Source organism: Temnothorax curvispinosus, unplaced genomic scaffold (genome assembly GCF_003070985.1).
Source record: "Temnothorax curvispinosus isolate PA1 unplaced genomic scaffold, ASM307098v1 QBEX01012990.1, whole genome shotgun sequence".
Classification (NCBI taxonomy): Eukaryota; Metazoa; Arthropoda; class Insecta; order Hymenoptera; family Formicidae; genus Temnothorax; species Temnothorax curvispinosus.
Genome location: NW_020222770.1, coordinates 934,052 through 949,347, shown reverse-complemented (window position 1 = coordinate 949,347; position 15,296 = coordinate 934,052). Strand labels below are relative to the sequence as shown.

Sequence of the window (15,296 nt, the reverse complement as noted above, 5' to 3'; positions counted from 1 at the left end):
AATGAAAGTTATCGAATAGTTAATTCAACATGACTGAAGATCGTGTTTAGAAAATTCTCGTCTCACTAATTAACGAGCTATGTTAGCATTTGATGGCGCGCTCGCGGGAAAAATTCCCAGCATGTGGTCCCGGTTTTACGTCTCTACGGTGTGATGAGATGCTGGAGTTACACGCAATTACTCGATGCGCGCGATCAAGAATCAATGGGACGTGGACACGGCGCCGATATTCCGTCGCACAACATTGTAAAGAATGTCTATTAAGGCACGGGGAGGGGAAAGGAAGCTATGCCATTTATGTAAAACGGAGAAAAGATAGATAGATAGAGAGATAGAGAGATAGAGAGATATATAGAGAAAGAGAGAGAGAGAGAGAAAAATAGAAAACGACAACAGCGATCGGTAGCACTGACCTGTGATGGTACTGCGGGTAATGCGGATGCCACGGATCCGTCGGGTACTCGTAGACATCACTGGGATGCTGACTATTCCAAAAAGAAGGGGGAAAGTTCCTCATGGACATAGGGGAGATATTTTCTGCAATAAAAAAGAAAACAGTTTTACAGCGGCGGCGCTTTTAATGGCTCGCGCGAGAAAACGTGCATTTATAAATTCTCAGAGAAAAAACGAGAGAAAGAGAGAGTGAAAAGTCGCGTTTTTTAATTTTCCGATGAGATTCTTATCTTGACTCTAGAAAATATCGGAGAGCGCATCGGAAGGTTCCTACCGATGTTGTTTATGTAACCCTTTCCGAGCGCGCCCGTACGTCTCGGCGCCTCTCCGTCGGAATCTGATCGTAGAACATTTTATTCTTTGCTGCTAAATATCGCGCCATTCTTATTTCTCCCGTTCAGAAGCGTGAGTCGTACGTTGTTGAAAAAGAAAAAGAAAAACGATTTTCAAGGCAGGCAGCGCCATAAATACTGGTACCAAGCCGATGATCCCTAAGTGATGAATACCACCGATAACTCGTTGTTTCTTTCTCCGCGGGGGGAAGATGTTCTCTCTCCCCCCCGGAAAACGAGTTCCAAGCGGTCGCGCTTCCACCAGAAACCACTCCTAACTAGAGGGAATAAATAACGCCGCTGGCCGGCTAAATCATCGTAGTTTGTAACGGCGGAGTAAATTAGCAGCCGGTATGCCTCTCCTAGCAGATAATCGAAGCGACTTAGCCGGAGATGAAATCGTGTGCTCGCGCGCGCGCGCGGGAAGGGAATTAGAGGGCATAAATCGTGGACCGGCGCGGTCGACCTCGCGCGTTGGTCCACAACCTTCGGGCGCGCGTTCCGATTGGCCGGAGGACGGATTAAAAAAAAAAAAAAGAAGGAAAAAGAAAAGAAGAGAGGAATCCAACGTGAGAGAGGACCGCGAGAGGATTGCGGGAGGATACACGACAAGCTTCTGGCTTCGGAGTGGCCGCTTGTAAAACAACCGAGCGGTACCCTTCTGCCTTCCGCCGATTTGATCCCGTGGGAGTCTGCCTGCCGGTTTAGCGAAGCCCTTCGAAATCCGTGGGAACGACACCGAAATATATTTTAATAAAGCTTCGTCAAAAGGAATCTAAATTATTATTGTCACATTTACATTAATTAATCGCGTAAAGTGATGGTAATATGGAATTAATAATATGTCACGTAATATATCGTATATAATAATTATAATGGTAAAAATAGTATCGTAATAATATAATTTATAGGTTTTATAGTATATAACTGAGCGATATATTATATTATTAACTTAATGTGCAATACAAATTTATATGTTATTTATCGTTAAATCACCGTTAGGAGAAAGCTGCTAATCATGTATATTCGTGGAATAATTTTTCATTAAAGAAATTCTCCGACCCGATGTCGCGATACCGCATTTTTATGGGTTACGGTTGCCATATAGACAAGCAGACGAACGGACATCTTTTATTATATAGATTTTGACACGAGAACGACGTTTTACGACGACGGTAGTCTAACCGGTAAATCGACGTCGAAATACCGGGTCTTACATAAACGGGCGAGTCATAACGCGTGGAGTTACGACCCTCGATAGTGTGGTAATAACACCGCGCAATTAATTAATCGCGCGAGTCCAAAGTATCTACAAATTAGCTATAAATTAAATTGATTCCTGCCTGTCGGTCGATGAATTTCCGTTAAGTATGTACAAATAGCGGCAATCAGGACTGTATCTCGATCAACAGGTATACCTTTTCTCCTTAATAATACGATATTCGTTAGGACCAAATATGAAAATTGGACGAAAAATGTCATGCTATCAAAAATTCTACCAAGCTTCTCTCAGAATTAATAAAAAAAATTAATTAGAACTTTGAGAAAAATTTTTTAGTTGAAATCACAGAAATGCATCAACAAAATTAAATATAGAATCTTTAAAAATTACCCGTCATCAGTTTAACATATACAAAATGTTACATATATGCATTTTTGAAAAATATAAAGAGCTAATTGAAAAGTATTGTATTGTCATGTATTGTCAGTACAAGCATGATCCTTTAATCCTCGAGATAGACAAGGATACGGCTGAGGACTTCGTGGGACCGTTCGCGGCCCCTCTCTTCTTTCCCGTCTAGTATCTGCCTCGGTCCCGGTTCGCCGACTGTCCTTTATTTATTAACGCAATTAAAGAAACAGAGTGTCGACCGTCTGCAGCCGGCTTTATTCTTTGCCGATGCCGCGACCGAGGAGAGAAAGGGTATCGCTCTATGTGGAGGAGAACGGGGGGAAGAGAGGAACGAGTAGAAAGGGTTGTCGAAGCCTGGTTCGCCAATAAGTACCCGCGTGTTCCTCAGAACTTCAGAAAACGCCGACATTTTAATCGACGACTTGCGAATCTCGATACCGCTTTCGCAATCGCGTCCACCCTTCGTCCTTAAATAGCAAAATGGACAGCGAAATATTTTCAAGATAACAGGACATATATAATTGAGATAGTATTAGTTTCTTATTATCAATCTGTTAACTATAATCTAATAATTAATTACACTATTTAATAAAATTTAATTTCTTTCTATAAAAATAATACATTTATAATTAAAAATTATTTCGAACCAAATAAGATGTTTCTTATGCATTTATGAGTGCTGGAAACGATGTTGCGAGCCAAATTTTACCAACATGTCAAGTTTCCGAGATAATTGAGGTTTAATGCGTTAAAGGTTTTTTCACGATATAAAATTTTTTTCTAAGAAAAGTTAAGGCATTCTTAAAATGATTAGAAGTCATGCATGTTTTTCTTATCTTATTTTCTAACCATATTACATTTGTATATATCGAATTTATTTAATTACAAGATAAGTATAGTTAGGTATGTAAGTATACTTCTTTCATTTTGCACACAATTCCAAAAATAACTCTATCTTTCTACGCAACAAAACAATTTCTGTTTGCTTGAAAGCGGAACCCGGCGTATTTTTCCACGCCAATTACTCGAATTCCTTTTTAATTCCGAAAGTAACCCTTTTCTCTTTCTACCCTCTCCTTCTCCATTGAGCCATCCCTTTCTCCTCTTTCCCTCTTTGTTTTCGCAGCGTGCGCGTTTAGGCTCAAAGTCGTTCGGTCCTTGTACGTACGTTACCCGGCATTCCGCGGCTAAAACTGTCTCCGCGATGTCGCCTCTCCACTCCTCGCCCTCCTTTCCCTCACAATGTCTTTCCTCAGCGCTCCTCCACCATCCCTCTTTTCCCGGAGCAGCGAAGCTCTTAATTTACCATTCGTACGAGCACGGTCGCGGGAAGTTAGCGCGCAAGCAGAAGGAGGAGGGCACGACGAGAGTGAGGAAAGAGGGCGGGAGGGAAGGTGGTGAGGCGTAACAATTAGGTCGTGTTGTCTTGAATTCTAAGCAGGCTACTGAACTGATCCTCGGCGTACCGTAGCCGGGATAAATGCGGCCTTAAACGACACCGATATAGATGAGCTTGCCGATCGCTTGCCAAACCCGCTCGCGTGCTGACAATCTTCCCTCCTATCCCTTCGTCCCTGCGGCTCTTTCTCTCTTTGCGGCCGGGACGCGTTACCTCCGCTCTTTTCTCCCCACTGGCCCTGCCCTGCCCTGCCCTGCCCGCGTTTTAAGTTGGCGCGAGTGCACGAGCGAGCTACAATTGTCACGAGGCTTGTTAGCCTTGTCGCCGCCTAATGGCGTACTTTATTACCCGCCTCGGAAACGTTTCGACGTCGAAACCTTTCGACTTCATTGAGATCGGAAAGAGGGTGGACTCTCCAAAATTCGATACGATGAATAAAACGAATTTCAATCCAATTGGAGTTCACAAGATTACCATATTCATAATTTTTTAAAACAATTACATGTACTTTTTAAATTAATTGTTTTTTTCCTATGCATATATATGTATATATATATATATATATATATATATATATATATATATATATATATAGAGAGAGAGAGAGAGAGAGAGAGAGAGAGAGAGATAATTTTATTTATCAAGTCTTACCTTTTAACTTGTCGTGTGCGAGGGCCCTTTGAAAGTGTTCCTCCACTTCCGACGCCGCGTCGCCTCGATAATGCGTGAACACGACGCAATTCGCGTTAACGTACTGCGCTCTGCTCTCACCGTCGTCGGAGTCCTCGGTGGTGCCGGCACCCACGCCTGCGAGCCGGTGTATTAATACGCAGGTGTTCACGTGACGAGACACACGTTGCTGCAAACCGAGACAATTAATCATCTCACCGTCTGTCGATCTGTCGTCGTCCAACGTTCGCGAGGGTTGCGAGGTGGTGGTTGCGAGGGGTGGTCGCGGTTGCGGCGTTGGCCTTGGGGACGCAGGACTCGGCGCGGACCCTACGGAACCCGCGCTGCTCGGCTGACCTTGAGGGACGCTTCCGCCGGCGCCGCAAAGCTCGATACCGGCTGCTTCCAGGGATCTTTGGTGAACATTCAGCTGCAATGGGAAGCAATTAGTCTCGCATGCAAGATCGTCGATTCTGAGAATCTTAACTTTGTAAAGAATCTTACTTCGAAAGTCGTGATCTATAATTTTTATGAGTCTAAGATTTCTCGATTATACATACATACGAAAATTATCATACATACATCTAATAAAGATTTTGCTGACTTTAGGCGAAGTGATTTAACAAATTACTTTAACTATTTTTATTTAAAAAAAAAAAAAACAAGAGAACTTCAGATCGCGATGACTTTTAGTTATATTATGACATTTTTAAATTTCTACAAGCTTACTTTTTAAATTTCAATCTTCTTATGGAGATCGATTGTTATAAAATTCTATCTCTATATTTTTATAATCTTGAGTTTACACTATAAAATAGTAGCGACAGCTGTCTCTTTGAATGCAGCACTGAAATGCAGCGGTTAAATAAAAGTGACAGGTTAAGGTGGATGAATCCACTGCGAGAGATTTTTCGTTAGGAAGAATCATAATTGCTTCTATGCGAACGTCACACGCGATCGCGCTGTTTATCGGTTTAACAAGTTAACGATGCCGGTTAACCGGTTATTCGCTCAGCACTTGGTCAATCGTTAATAATTACCAGTTAACTGGTTTAATTAGTAGGTTGATGTACAGTTTGCATGGAGCATGACAAATTAATCATACAAGCAATAATTAAAAAGCAAAAACGGAGAAAAGCGCTAGTAAAATAGAAAATCCCCACAAATTCTGAATCTTAAATTCCAAGAAATTAAATACTGCAGTAGAATAATCTTTTTTAATCATTTTAAACGCTTCTTTAATTCTAACTTTCAATTTCTCTTATAAACGCTTTTGGGATTTTGAATGTTTATGCCCACGAAAATATCGATCAAATTCCAACAAGTAGTTATACGATAAGTATTTTGCATACGTAACGTACAATCGCTGTTCTAGATTTTCGTCGTACCTATATCGATTTCTCGATCATCTTCTATTCTTTGGCCCGTCCAGCATCCAATTGTCATCGATCGACGAAATTCTCGAGCGGCAAATCGTGCGAGCCAAGGAGCGTGGCCGACGATCGCATTGCTCGCATGGCGCAGTGATCGTGTTGATGGGAGGACAAGAGAAATACGAGCGCGTAAATACCAGCGCGTTTTAACGGCGATAGCCGGGATTTTCCGCGTGACATCAGGGCCATGCGTTTTCTCGCGCGCTATAAAGAGAATGTCGACGACGGGAACGGTGGCGAACGGCCCATTGATTTCCACGTTGTCCGCGCGCCAGAATTCGACACCGTATAGTGGCCCATTAATTCAACCCTTTCGGTTTCTTCGCGCTCTTCCGCAACGAACATCATCCGTGATATAGTTATTAGATAATGGCGTAAAAAAATTGTCCGATTTTTCAGACAACTTTCCTTAGCAAAAATTTGATGAGAATTTTAATTGTAAAGATATTTATGATATTTATATACTATTGAAAGAGCGAATTAAGTTCAAATGCTTAAATAGATCATCGAAACCTTGTCTATTACTTATAATTATTTAATCATTGGATAACTAAATAAAAATAAATTTATATAATTGTTTCGAGCTACCCAACAGTGATTTTATATTAAAATACGTTACCTAGTTAGTTCCTCGATTCTGCGGGAGCAAAAATGCGTGTCGATGTCCAACAAATCACTGCGAATCGTGCTTCTCCTGCCTACCGGTCGGTGGAGAACGACCGAACGACGAGCCGAGCGTTTCGTTCGCTACCCCGCCTAACCAATTACGTGCATGCATCAGCGGTGCACGGAAATAAGCTGACGGTGATGTATGCGCCGGTCGGCGGAAGGGTGCGCGGGTACGAGAGCGGTGTTGGAGACGATGAAGAGGAGAAAAAAGACGAACGACTACGCCCGCGAGAGAGATGCTATCGTTATCTACGCCAATAAACTCGGGCCCCCGGCCCCGCCGGCCGTTTCACGGTGAAATGCAGTACATCACCGCCATGATGCACAAAGTGATGACGAGCGATGACCCGGGGGTAGGCGTCCGCGTCGTCGAATGAAGGTATATCCGCTTGTCATCGTGGCCTTTGCGACTGCTGATTGGTAGGCGGTTCGCGATGAAAGCTAGAGGAGAGCTTTAAGCTCTCGGCGCAACAAATCTACATACACAACCGTCTTGTAGCGATTTGCTTTGCGCGATTACGTCAGAAGTACCAGCTTGAGAACTATGCGCTTGTGTAATTATTGAAATAACACACGCAAATAGCATCGCTCCGTTTGGATTGACAATGTGGATCGACTAAAAATCTATTAATTGAGATCTACCAATTAATGCAAATCGAGAATCAATTCCCAAAGTCAGTTTCTATTTTTTCATATTTAGAACTTCGCTTGGTTTTGGAGAATATGGGAGGAAAAAGCAGAAGAAAAAGTTGCCAAGAATATAAGAATATCAACGAGAAGAATACGTATAGAAAAATCGGCGGATTATTATCTCGTGATAAATTTATCGGAGTCTCTCTCTAACAACTTTTTATTTAACGTCGATGCCCGTTCGATTGCGCCGCGCGAAATTCGCCGCTCGCGAGGTCGAGAGCGCGTAGGAGATTAAATCAAGGAGCAGCGGGTCTTCCATAGATTACCACGGTGGAACATCCAGCGCCGGTTGGCCGCACGACAATGTGGTAATTAATTGAAGCAAGACCGTCCCCGACAGCCTCTCTTCCTCTTTTGCTTTTTCTCTCTTCGCTCTCTAGCCAAGAGAGCTGCTCCGCGGCCTTTCAAAGCATTCCAAAGCGCGAGTCCGCCCGTTCCTCTCCACGGCCACCGCTCGCTGCTTCTTCTTCTTCTTGCCCCCCCTCTCGCCCGTCCACCCTCCCCGACCGTCCGTCTCGCCCTTCCTGCCGGTGTCGAGTCATTTCACGAAAGACCCGAGGCCGCATCTTTATTTCTTTCCCTTTTGTCTTATAGATCTCTACAAGGACTACGATATATCGTATAGATCCTAGCTACCACAGATCGTAACTTCTGAGATCCTAGGCTTATTAGTTTCGAGAGCCTCTATATTTGAGGTTCGTTGAACTGAGTTTCGTAATGCGGTAGCAAAAGAGAGTCCCTAAGCTTATTAAGTAAAGAAAATTAATTAACAATTGTACTAAAATATGACACATGATAGTTTCTTCCCTCGAAAATCCATCAGATTGAAAGAAAGAAGAAAAGAAGAAGACAATATAAAAGTATCCCAATTTAAATAAAGTTTCACTTTTTGTGTCTTGTTATAATTTTTAGTTTTACAGAATCCTAAATTCTAACAGTTGTTTAAACCATTCTCTCTCGAGATTCTTCCAAATTTGATTCCTTTGTATTTTAATTCTCTTAATTATCGGTTTGATAGTTTCTAAGCTTGACAAGCGTTTGATTCCCACGGAATCTCTTCGCGTTCAGTTCTTAAGCCCGACGTCACATTGGCGCAAGCTGACACTATTTATCGCCTCGTGTACGAACAGCCAGCAGCACGCCGAAGCCGGTAACGAGCGGGGTAATCTTTTAGTCAAACCTGGACCGCGCGTACGCGTTTGCATTTATATCGCGAGCCGGCGATATTATTCACGGTGTATCTTCGCGCGTTTACGGCGGAGCGCATTAAACGGATACCGACGCGCGATTCCTCCTTGCGGCGGAATACCCTTATCAGCGGGTGGTGCACCGTTTACTCATTTGTGGACGTCTGGTAGCACTTAGCTGTTATTATGAAGCAGAGTCCAGCGGGAGATAAAGCGGGTGGTACACGCTAAAGCAGACGCGATTAGCTGGAATTGCGAGGCAGGAATAGCGTACTGACGAACGAGGAAAGGAAGGGAAGAAGAAGAAGAAAGGAAGATTCCCCCGTGGGATCTGGGAAATCAAAACCAAAGATATTGGAAATCTGAAACGACTGGCGTTCAATGAACATGACTCTAATTGTAAGTCGCCCAGCATCCAAGAAGCGTTCAAGAAACCTAAGAGTATAAAAAATGTAAAAGTTGAAAAATATAAAAAGGTCGTAAAAAGATATTTAATATCCGAAGAAATTTATATATATCGTGTGCAGAATATGCTGTACATCCCCAAGATATAGTTACAAGTAGAATCATAAAGGAAAAATTGCTGGTAACGATAACGTAATAAACTTCTTCTCGTTACTTTCGCACAGGATATCAATGCGTCTGTAGGATCCACCGCGGTGACGATCGATCAAATCAGGAATCTCAAGCATCTAGCGACATGGCGTTTATCGCGAGATGCATTTGCAACCGTGGAGACACGGAGGACACCTCGGTGATGCCGAAAAGAAGGTCGCCCAAAGTATCGCAGCGAGGAGGCGTTACACGCGTTTCTGCGTTATCTCCGTGAATGATCGGCCGGCATTTTTCGCATTCGCGTAAAGTGCTAATTGAGACGAGCGATGGCTGAACCTCGAAGGGATCCCCCTCCCTCTCTCCCCGGTTGACGCGTGTGCATCTTCACCGACGCAACATTAGCTGATAATGACTGTCCGTGAGAGTCGGTATAAATTGTTCAATTAATTAGTACGAGGCGTAAGTATGATTGAATTGAAGCGTTAGGCCCCGCTTGGAATCCGGCTCTATTTATCGGCTTTACGATTATATGCCATCGAGTGAAATTCACATAGTGTGGTTTATTCGGAGGGTGTCGGAATTCCCGTACGATATTTTTCACGTGAATCCGAGACTCTGTCTCTTATCACAATGTTTTATGCGATTCGATATAAGCTCTTTCCCATCAAATATACAGTTTAATTAGAATGGATAGTAAACATTTAAAAAATTAAAAAGACAAATGAAATCTATAGAATCTGAGATAAGTGTTTAACCCTTAAATGCCACACCTCTCGATCAAGAATCTTGTAAATGACATGAGGGGTCTAAAAAACCCCAGCATGAAAAATGTCTCCTTACTCATTGATTTTTTTATCTTTAGTTATGAAAATTTTTTTCAATGTTGTTCAAGGCTTAGAAAAGAGAATAAAATGCTTATATTGTTAAAATTTCAATTTCAACATAGTATAAAAAATTAAGTAAACTGAGTACTGCTAAGTGTACAAACTGATATGTCAATCACTCAACTATCATCAATGGGAGCATGAGCTCCATTTTTGGCAAGAACATTTGAAAAAATATCATTGTAAAGGGTCTGGGGTCCGCTGGACCCTAGGGGGCATTTAAGGGTTAATCACTAGAGAAACGAGATTTCTTGCTAGAAACTCAAATTTTAATTAAATCTCTAAAAAAATGTATTTTTTTTAAGAATTTAACGGAAATTGCACAGTAGGATCGACATATAGTGATGTCTGGCACAATCTCATTGTAATTTGTCGGCAAGATTGCGGCGTCGTCCACCTGGAAAGATCGCTAATGAACTAAGCTTAAAAGCGAAGGCAGCCCGTTCGCTCGGCGGCGTGGCTTATCGATAGACGCGATCCCCGCAGTCGGACTCCTCTCATCGTCGCGAAGATAGGAGAATCGCCTCGATGAATGGCCGTGTCTGGCAAACAAATTGCAAGATACGCCACGGCCGCATGGCAGCTTGTTACCGGCTCCCTACTCCGCACCCCTCATTTCGTCCTTCATCCCCTTTCGCCTGGAATAATCTTTTTCAAACCTTTTGGATACCCTTTTTTCCGATCAATCGGCAATATAAAATATAAGAAATTAAAATTCTAAATCGCGTATGTATATACGAAAGAATAGAAATCTAAAAATTCAAAAGAATTTAACAATATAAAAAAATTAAAATGTAACATCGTAGAGATCATAGTAAACATTGAAAAAATTCAATACGAAGATTTAACATCTTAGAAATAGACATTCAATTTTTGGCTCCGAGTTTGCAAACAATTTAGAGAGACGCTGGGTGGTTTTAGCGAAACGACGCTGAAGAGCACAGCAAGAGTTTCGCGGCAACAGCGGGTCGCAGCTGGACGTAAATATCGCGTTTTTATTGGACAACGTGCTCGACCGCGAACTTTCAATAAGCTGGCGAGGTACATAATAATAAGCTGGTAATGGTCCTGTTCGGCGAGAGTATAACCCAAGGACGCTGCGGTAGGTAGCCGTCGTTACTGAACACCGTATCGGATCAGGTCTGATAAGAGAGCGCTAAAAGCGCCTCGCGTTGCCGCCGCATCTCGGAGCCTTCTCACCGTTTCTGGTATCTTCTTTTTTCTTAACGGAGGTCGACCTTCGACTCGGTGTTACTCACGTTTTTATCTATCCCGGAATCGCGACGCAGCAGCTGAGAGCAGTTCTTAAACGAGAGCTTTTAAAGCGAGGTCGTACGAAACGGAAACAAATCCATTAATCTTCATTGTCCTAAAAAGTTTAGATAACGCTTAACTTCAATTCAATTACAACGAAGGATAATAAATCTTGACTCAACATGCTACGAAAGATGAGCACGACGTGACTTCCTTCTCGCATTGTTCGACAAACGATGCGTATTTTTTAAATTAATCGACGATAGCTCTGACCACTGCGTTTTCGGAAGAGATGCAAGTAATTTTCGCTCAGACGCGTGGCCACGGTGTGGCAAGGTTCTGAAAAAATTACGCCGAGGAATTACGACTATCCGCGGATAATAAACTTGCGGGATACTAAGATGTAACCGTTCAGATTTCACGAATAATTCTCGTCGATCGTGTCGGCACTCGCGTTTTTTTGATTCATTATAGCGGCGAGCGAGCCGGCACACCGGAGATCTCGAGGAACGCGATCCACGGCTGCGCGGCTCGATTAATATTGAACGCTCGACGGCGACGACGACGGCGCGAGGCTACTACCAATCGACCGATCCTAACTTTTCTCGCATAACTCGGAAACTTCTTCACTGCATGCTGCGGATCAATCATTTTTTTCCGTGCATCCCATTGCCCCCGATGCAAAAATATTGGGAACGCTCGCTCGACTCCGTCTTGATGTATCGAGGTCTCTTATTGCCGCGAAATGTAGAGAATTCTCTAATAGCTAACTATACGTGTCTTTACAAATCTCGTCATTGTCGGAGCAGCGTTTTTCTCAAAGAGGAAACATTTCAGAAGAATCTAATAGCATATAATGTGCACATTGAAATCTCTGGGAAACTTTGATCATTTTTTCTTTCATTTGTAATTCTACTTTCAATGATTTCTTTCAATGATTCTACTTTCCCTGATATCGAAGGTAAACTATGGTTACCAAGAGTATCAGGACAAAGTTTATCATTAGTACTTTTAGATGTCCATGTCTCAATGCGGAATGCGTGTCGCTGAAAGCGGGCGCGTGCGCGCGGAATAGCGGACACGGGGCGTAGAAATGCGCGTGTCGCAAAGAATGGCGATCCTAGACTAAAAACAGAACAGCGCCAAGGAATGTAACGCATTGCGGCACACCTTGCCGCCGGCAGCTGACGGCGAAGTGCCCCGGCACGGCTCCTCGCACGGCGATGGACTTACGACTCGATCGTCATGTGACGCGCGCGTGAGATATGGCAAAGTCGCGCCGATAATTGTCGCATATCCCGACAATTCCGACGACTACCTTGTCGGCCGTTGTAACGTGTTACTTTCCACAAAATTCCTCACAGCGGACTTGCAGCGACGAGTTGAAGCGTTGAAGGATTCAAGTCATTAGATTCATCACTTAAGTTCGACCGACTAGCTTCGTAGACTGTCATGTTTATTTCCATGTTAAATTTGCAAGGTATATTGAAAAAATGCGTTTTTGCTTAAATATAATTAATTTTATAATTAAATAAATATTTAAAAATTTTGTTAATTTTACATACGTGTAATTTACCTACTAAAGTTTACCGTTACGTTCTGCACATATAGTAGGTACGCCAATGTGTGACAATGTAAAGGCAACTAGAGAGCTTGAGAAACCTGCGCCAAGTAATGGCGTCCAGTTGCCAATCATAAATAACAGCAGGTCGCGTGGCTTCCGCGATTCTACGAAGCGTCGCCGCCGATTTCGCTGCATAAAGGCGTGCGAGGAGCGGTGATTAATTTTCGCGGACACAAATCACGCTCACCAAGATCACGCACACACCGATCAGTCGAACGATCGATCGACTGATTACTGGTGAGGTAGAACGAAGGTAGCTGGCCATTGGTGCCGATAACCCGAAGCTGATGTTTGCGCAAATGTTAAGTGACGTATTTGATATTTTTAACTTTTAGTTTAATTTGTCATCGTTACGTTTTAATACTCAAAATGTTTAACAAAATTATTATTGCAGTAGAAATTATATCTTGAGCTTTAATAATAAGTTATATAAAAAATTATTTATATAATTGTTACATACAAATGAAATATTATTATTATATAATTTCTATATTTATTTGGCTTATAATTTTACTAAAGAAATAAATTGTTTATTGCTAAATGTGCTGATATTAAATATCCATAGATGTTACAAACCGTGTCCATTTCGACGTCAAAAATTTTATCTATAAAAAATTCCGTTATTCATTTCGCAAAAATTTTTATCGTCGACGCCTATGCTTCAGAAGGGAAAGAAAAAAGGCAAAAGGCGTCTCAATGGCGACACGTACGAGCCCGCTCCGTGGAAACTGGCTCTCGAGGAAAACCTCATTCAATTCAATTCTAATGCCGCTGCCACCGCGACAGAGCCGAGCACTCGATCTCGAGATCGCGGTCGGGAAGCTATTGCCCGGCATTTACGACCGTTCCGAATGATGAGAGTATTCTCACTACATGAAGATTGACGACGAATTGTGACTTTCCCAAAGAAATTAGATTCTGAGAAGCCGGGAAACGTTTATAAATAAAATCCGCAAAACTCGTACGCGCGAGGTATGTATATATAATATAATTTAAATGTAAAATCAAATTCAAGGAATCTTGAATTTTGGAAGAAATAATTTCCGAAGAAATAGTATCTAATAAAACATTTATGAAGTTTGGTGCATCATTCCGGATAGCTCTCATCAAATTTGTCATTTTCAAAGTGAACCCCATCGAGTGTGTTCGTGTGTTGGCGGCGCGTCTCTCTCATGTCGCTTCTATTGAAATTAACGTATATTCATTACACCCACCGCGCCGCCGGCCAACAACATTGAGGCTCGTCGACGTATTAGCGGATTTTGCGGAATGCTTATGATTTTACGAGCCTCTTTAATATGCGTTTAGCTTCCGCCGGTAGCTCGGGCTCGCGATGCCTCCGGCTCCTTCTCTCTCATCTCGACTATCTTCACCGACCGCTGCCGCCTCCTCGGCATGCCTACGTACGACATTTTCTGCTTAACCTTTGAACTCTCGCAACCGTCTCGAGCCCGAAGCGGCAAGTGCATTCCAGCCAGAAGCGGCGATGGTTGAAAAATTCGATCCACGGGCCCGGAAACATCTATATCGATCCGGGACGGAAAAGAGAGACGCAATCGTAGCAGCAGCCATTGGAGGCGTAGATGCGAAAAGAGATATTAGAGAAGAATATATCTGAGATTTATTTTTGAAATTTTTAGATTCGTAAATTCTCGTCTTAGATTATTATAATTATATCAAATTATATCACATGCGAGTTTTTAATTTTTTAAATATATTCATAATCTGATTCGTTTCTCTGAAATGATTTGTTTTCTTAAAATTCAAAGTATAGATAGTGTTTAAAGCTGAAAGCACATTAATTTCTCGTTTATAGTAATATGTAGGCGATCATGGTCCACCAAAAGGAATTGTGGACGAAATGCCGAGACTTTTCGCGGATCATTTTTCACTCTCATAATCGCTCGTCTCATCTCGGCACTCGTGACATTGCACTAGCTGACAGTGACGAATCGACAGTCCCCGAGTCAATCCTTGAGTCATCGGGCAGTGCCAGTGTCTCTCTGCCCGGCGCGTCTCGTGACTAATGAAAATGTCCCGCCGGATCGGAAATGAAATAAGAGAACCATTCGCGAATTATCTTTCGCGCGATTGCACATCGATTAACGATTAGCGATGCATCCAGATAAATTTACTGGATAACAACCGGTTTACAAAAAAAAAATTGAATAATGAATATTATGCTCGATTCTCAAACAGAAGAAATTCTTTCTTATAACGATAAGAGAATTACTTAATTAACAACAAAATAACTTTTTCTTTGTGAACTTTTCGGTATCTAAAATTATTTTAAATAATGCATTTTACAAAGAAAAAGTCAGTATTCGAAAATAATGTAAAATAAAGCATATTTATGCTTATATATCTTTAAATTGTCTCTCAGAAGATTAAACTTTCGTCATTTTTTGGATAAACAAACAATTGCGGAAACTATTGTTTCAAGTCAAAAGAAATGGACATTTCCGAGTATGCTTCAGTTCGACAAGCGCATCCTACATTGTTACCAGAGAG

The 15,296-nt window shown here is 42.1% G+C and overlaps 1 protein-coding gene across 6 annotated transcripts in view; it reads right to left on the bottom strand.

The window, feature by feature from the left end:
- The window catches only part of LOC112463051 (protein vestigial), a 45,740-nt gene that overhangs the window by 9,700 nt on the left and 20,744 nt on the right, over positions 1–15,296 (bottom strand). For 4 of the 6 annotated variants that reach the window (XM_025029219.1, XM_025029215.1, XM_025029217.1 and 1 more), the window contains exons 3-4: positions 4,469–4,916; positions 414–537 (exon numbers count right to left, since the gene is read on the bottom strand). In XM_025029219.1, coding sequence (XP_024884987.1) covers positions 414–537; positions 4,469–4,916 — 572 coding nt within the window. The remainder of the gene's footprint in view (positions 1–413; positions 538–4,468; positions 4,917–15,296) is intronic. The other 2 variants (XM_025029216.1, XM_025029220.1) reach the window with 1 other exon arrangement.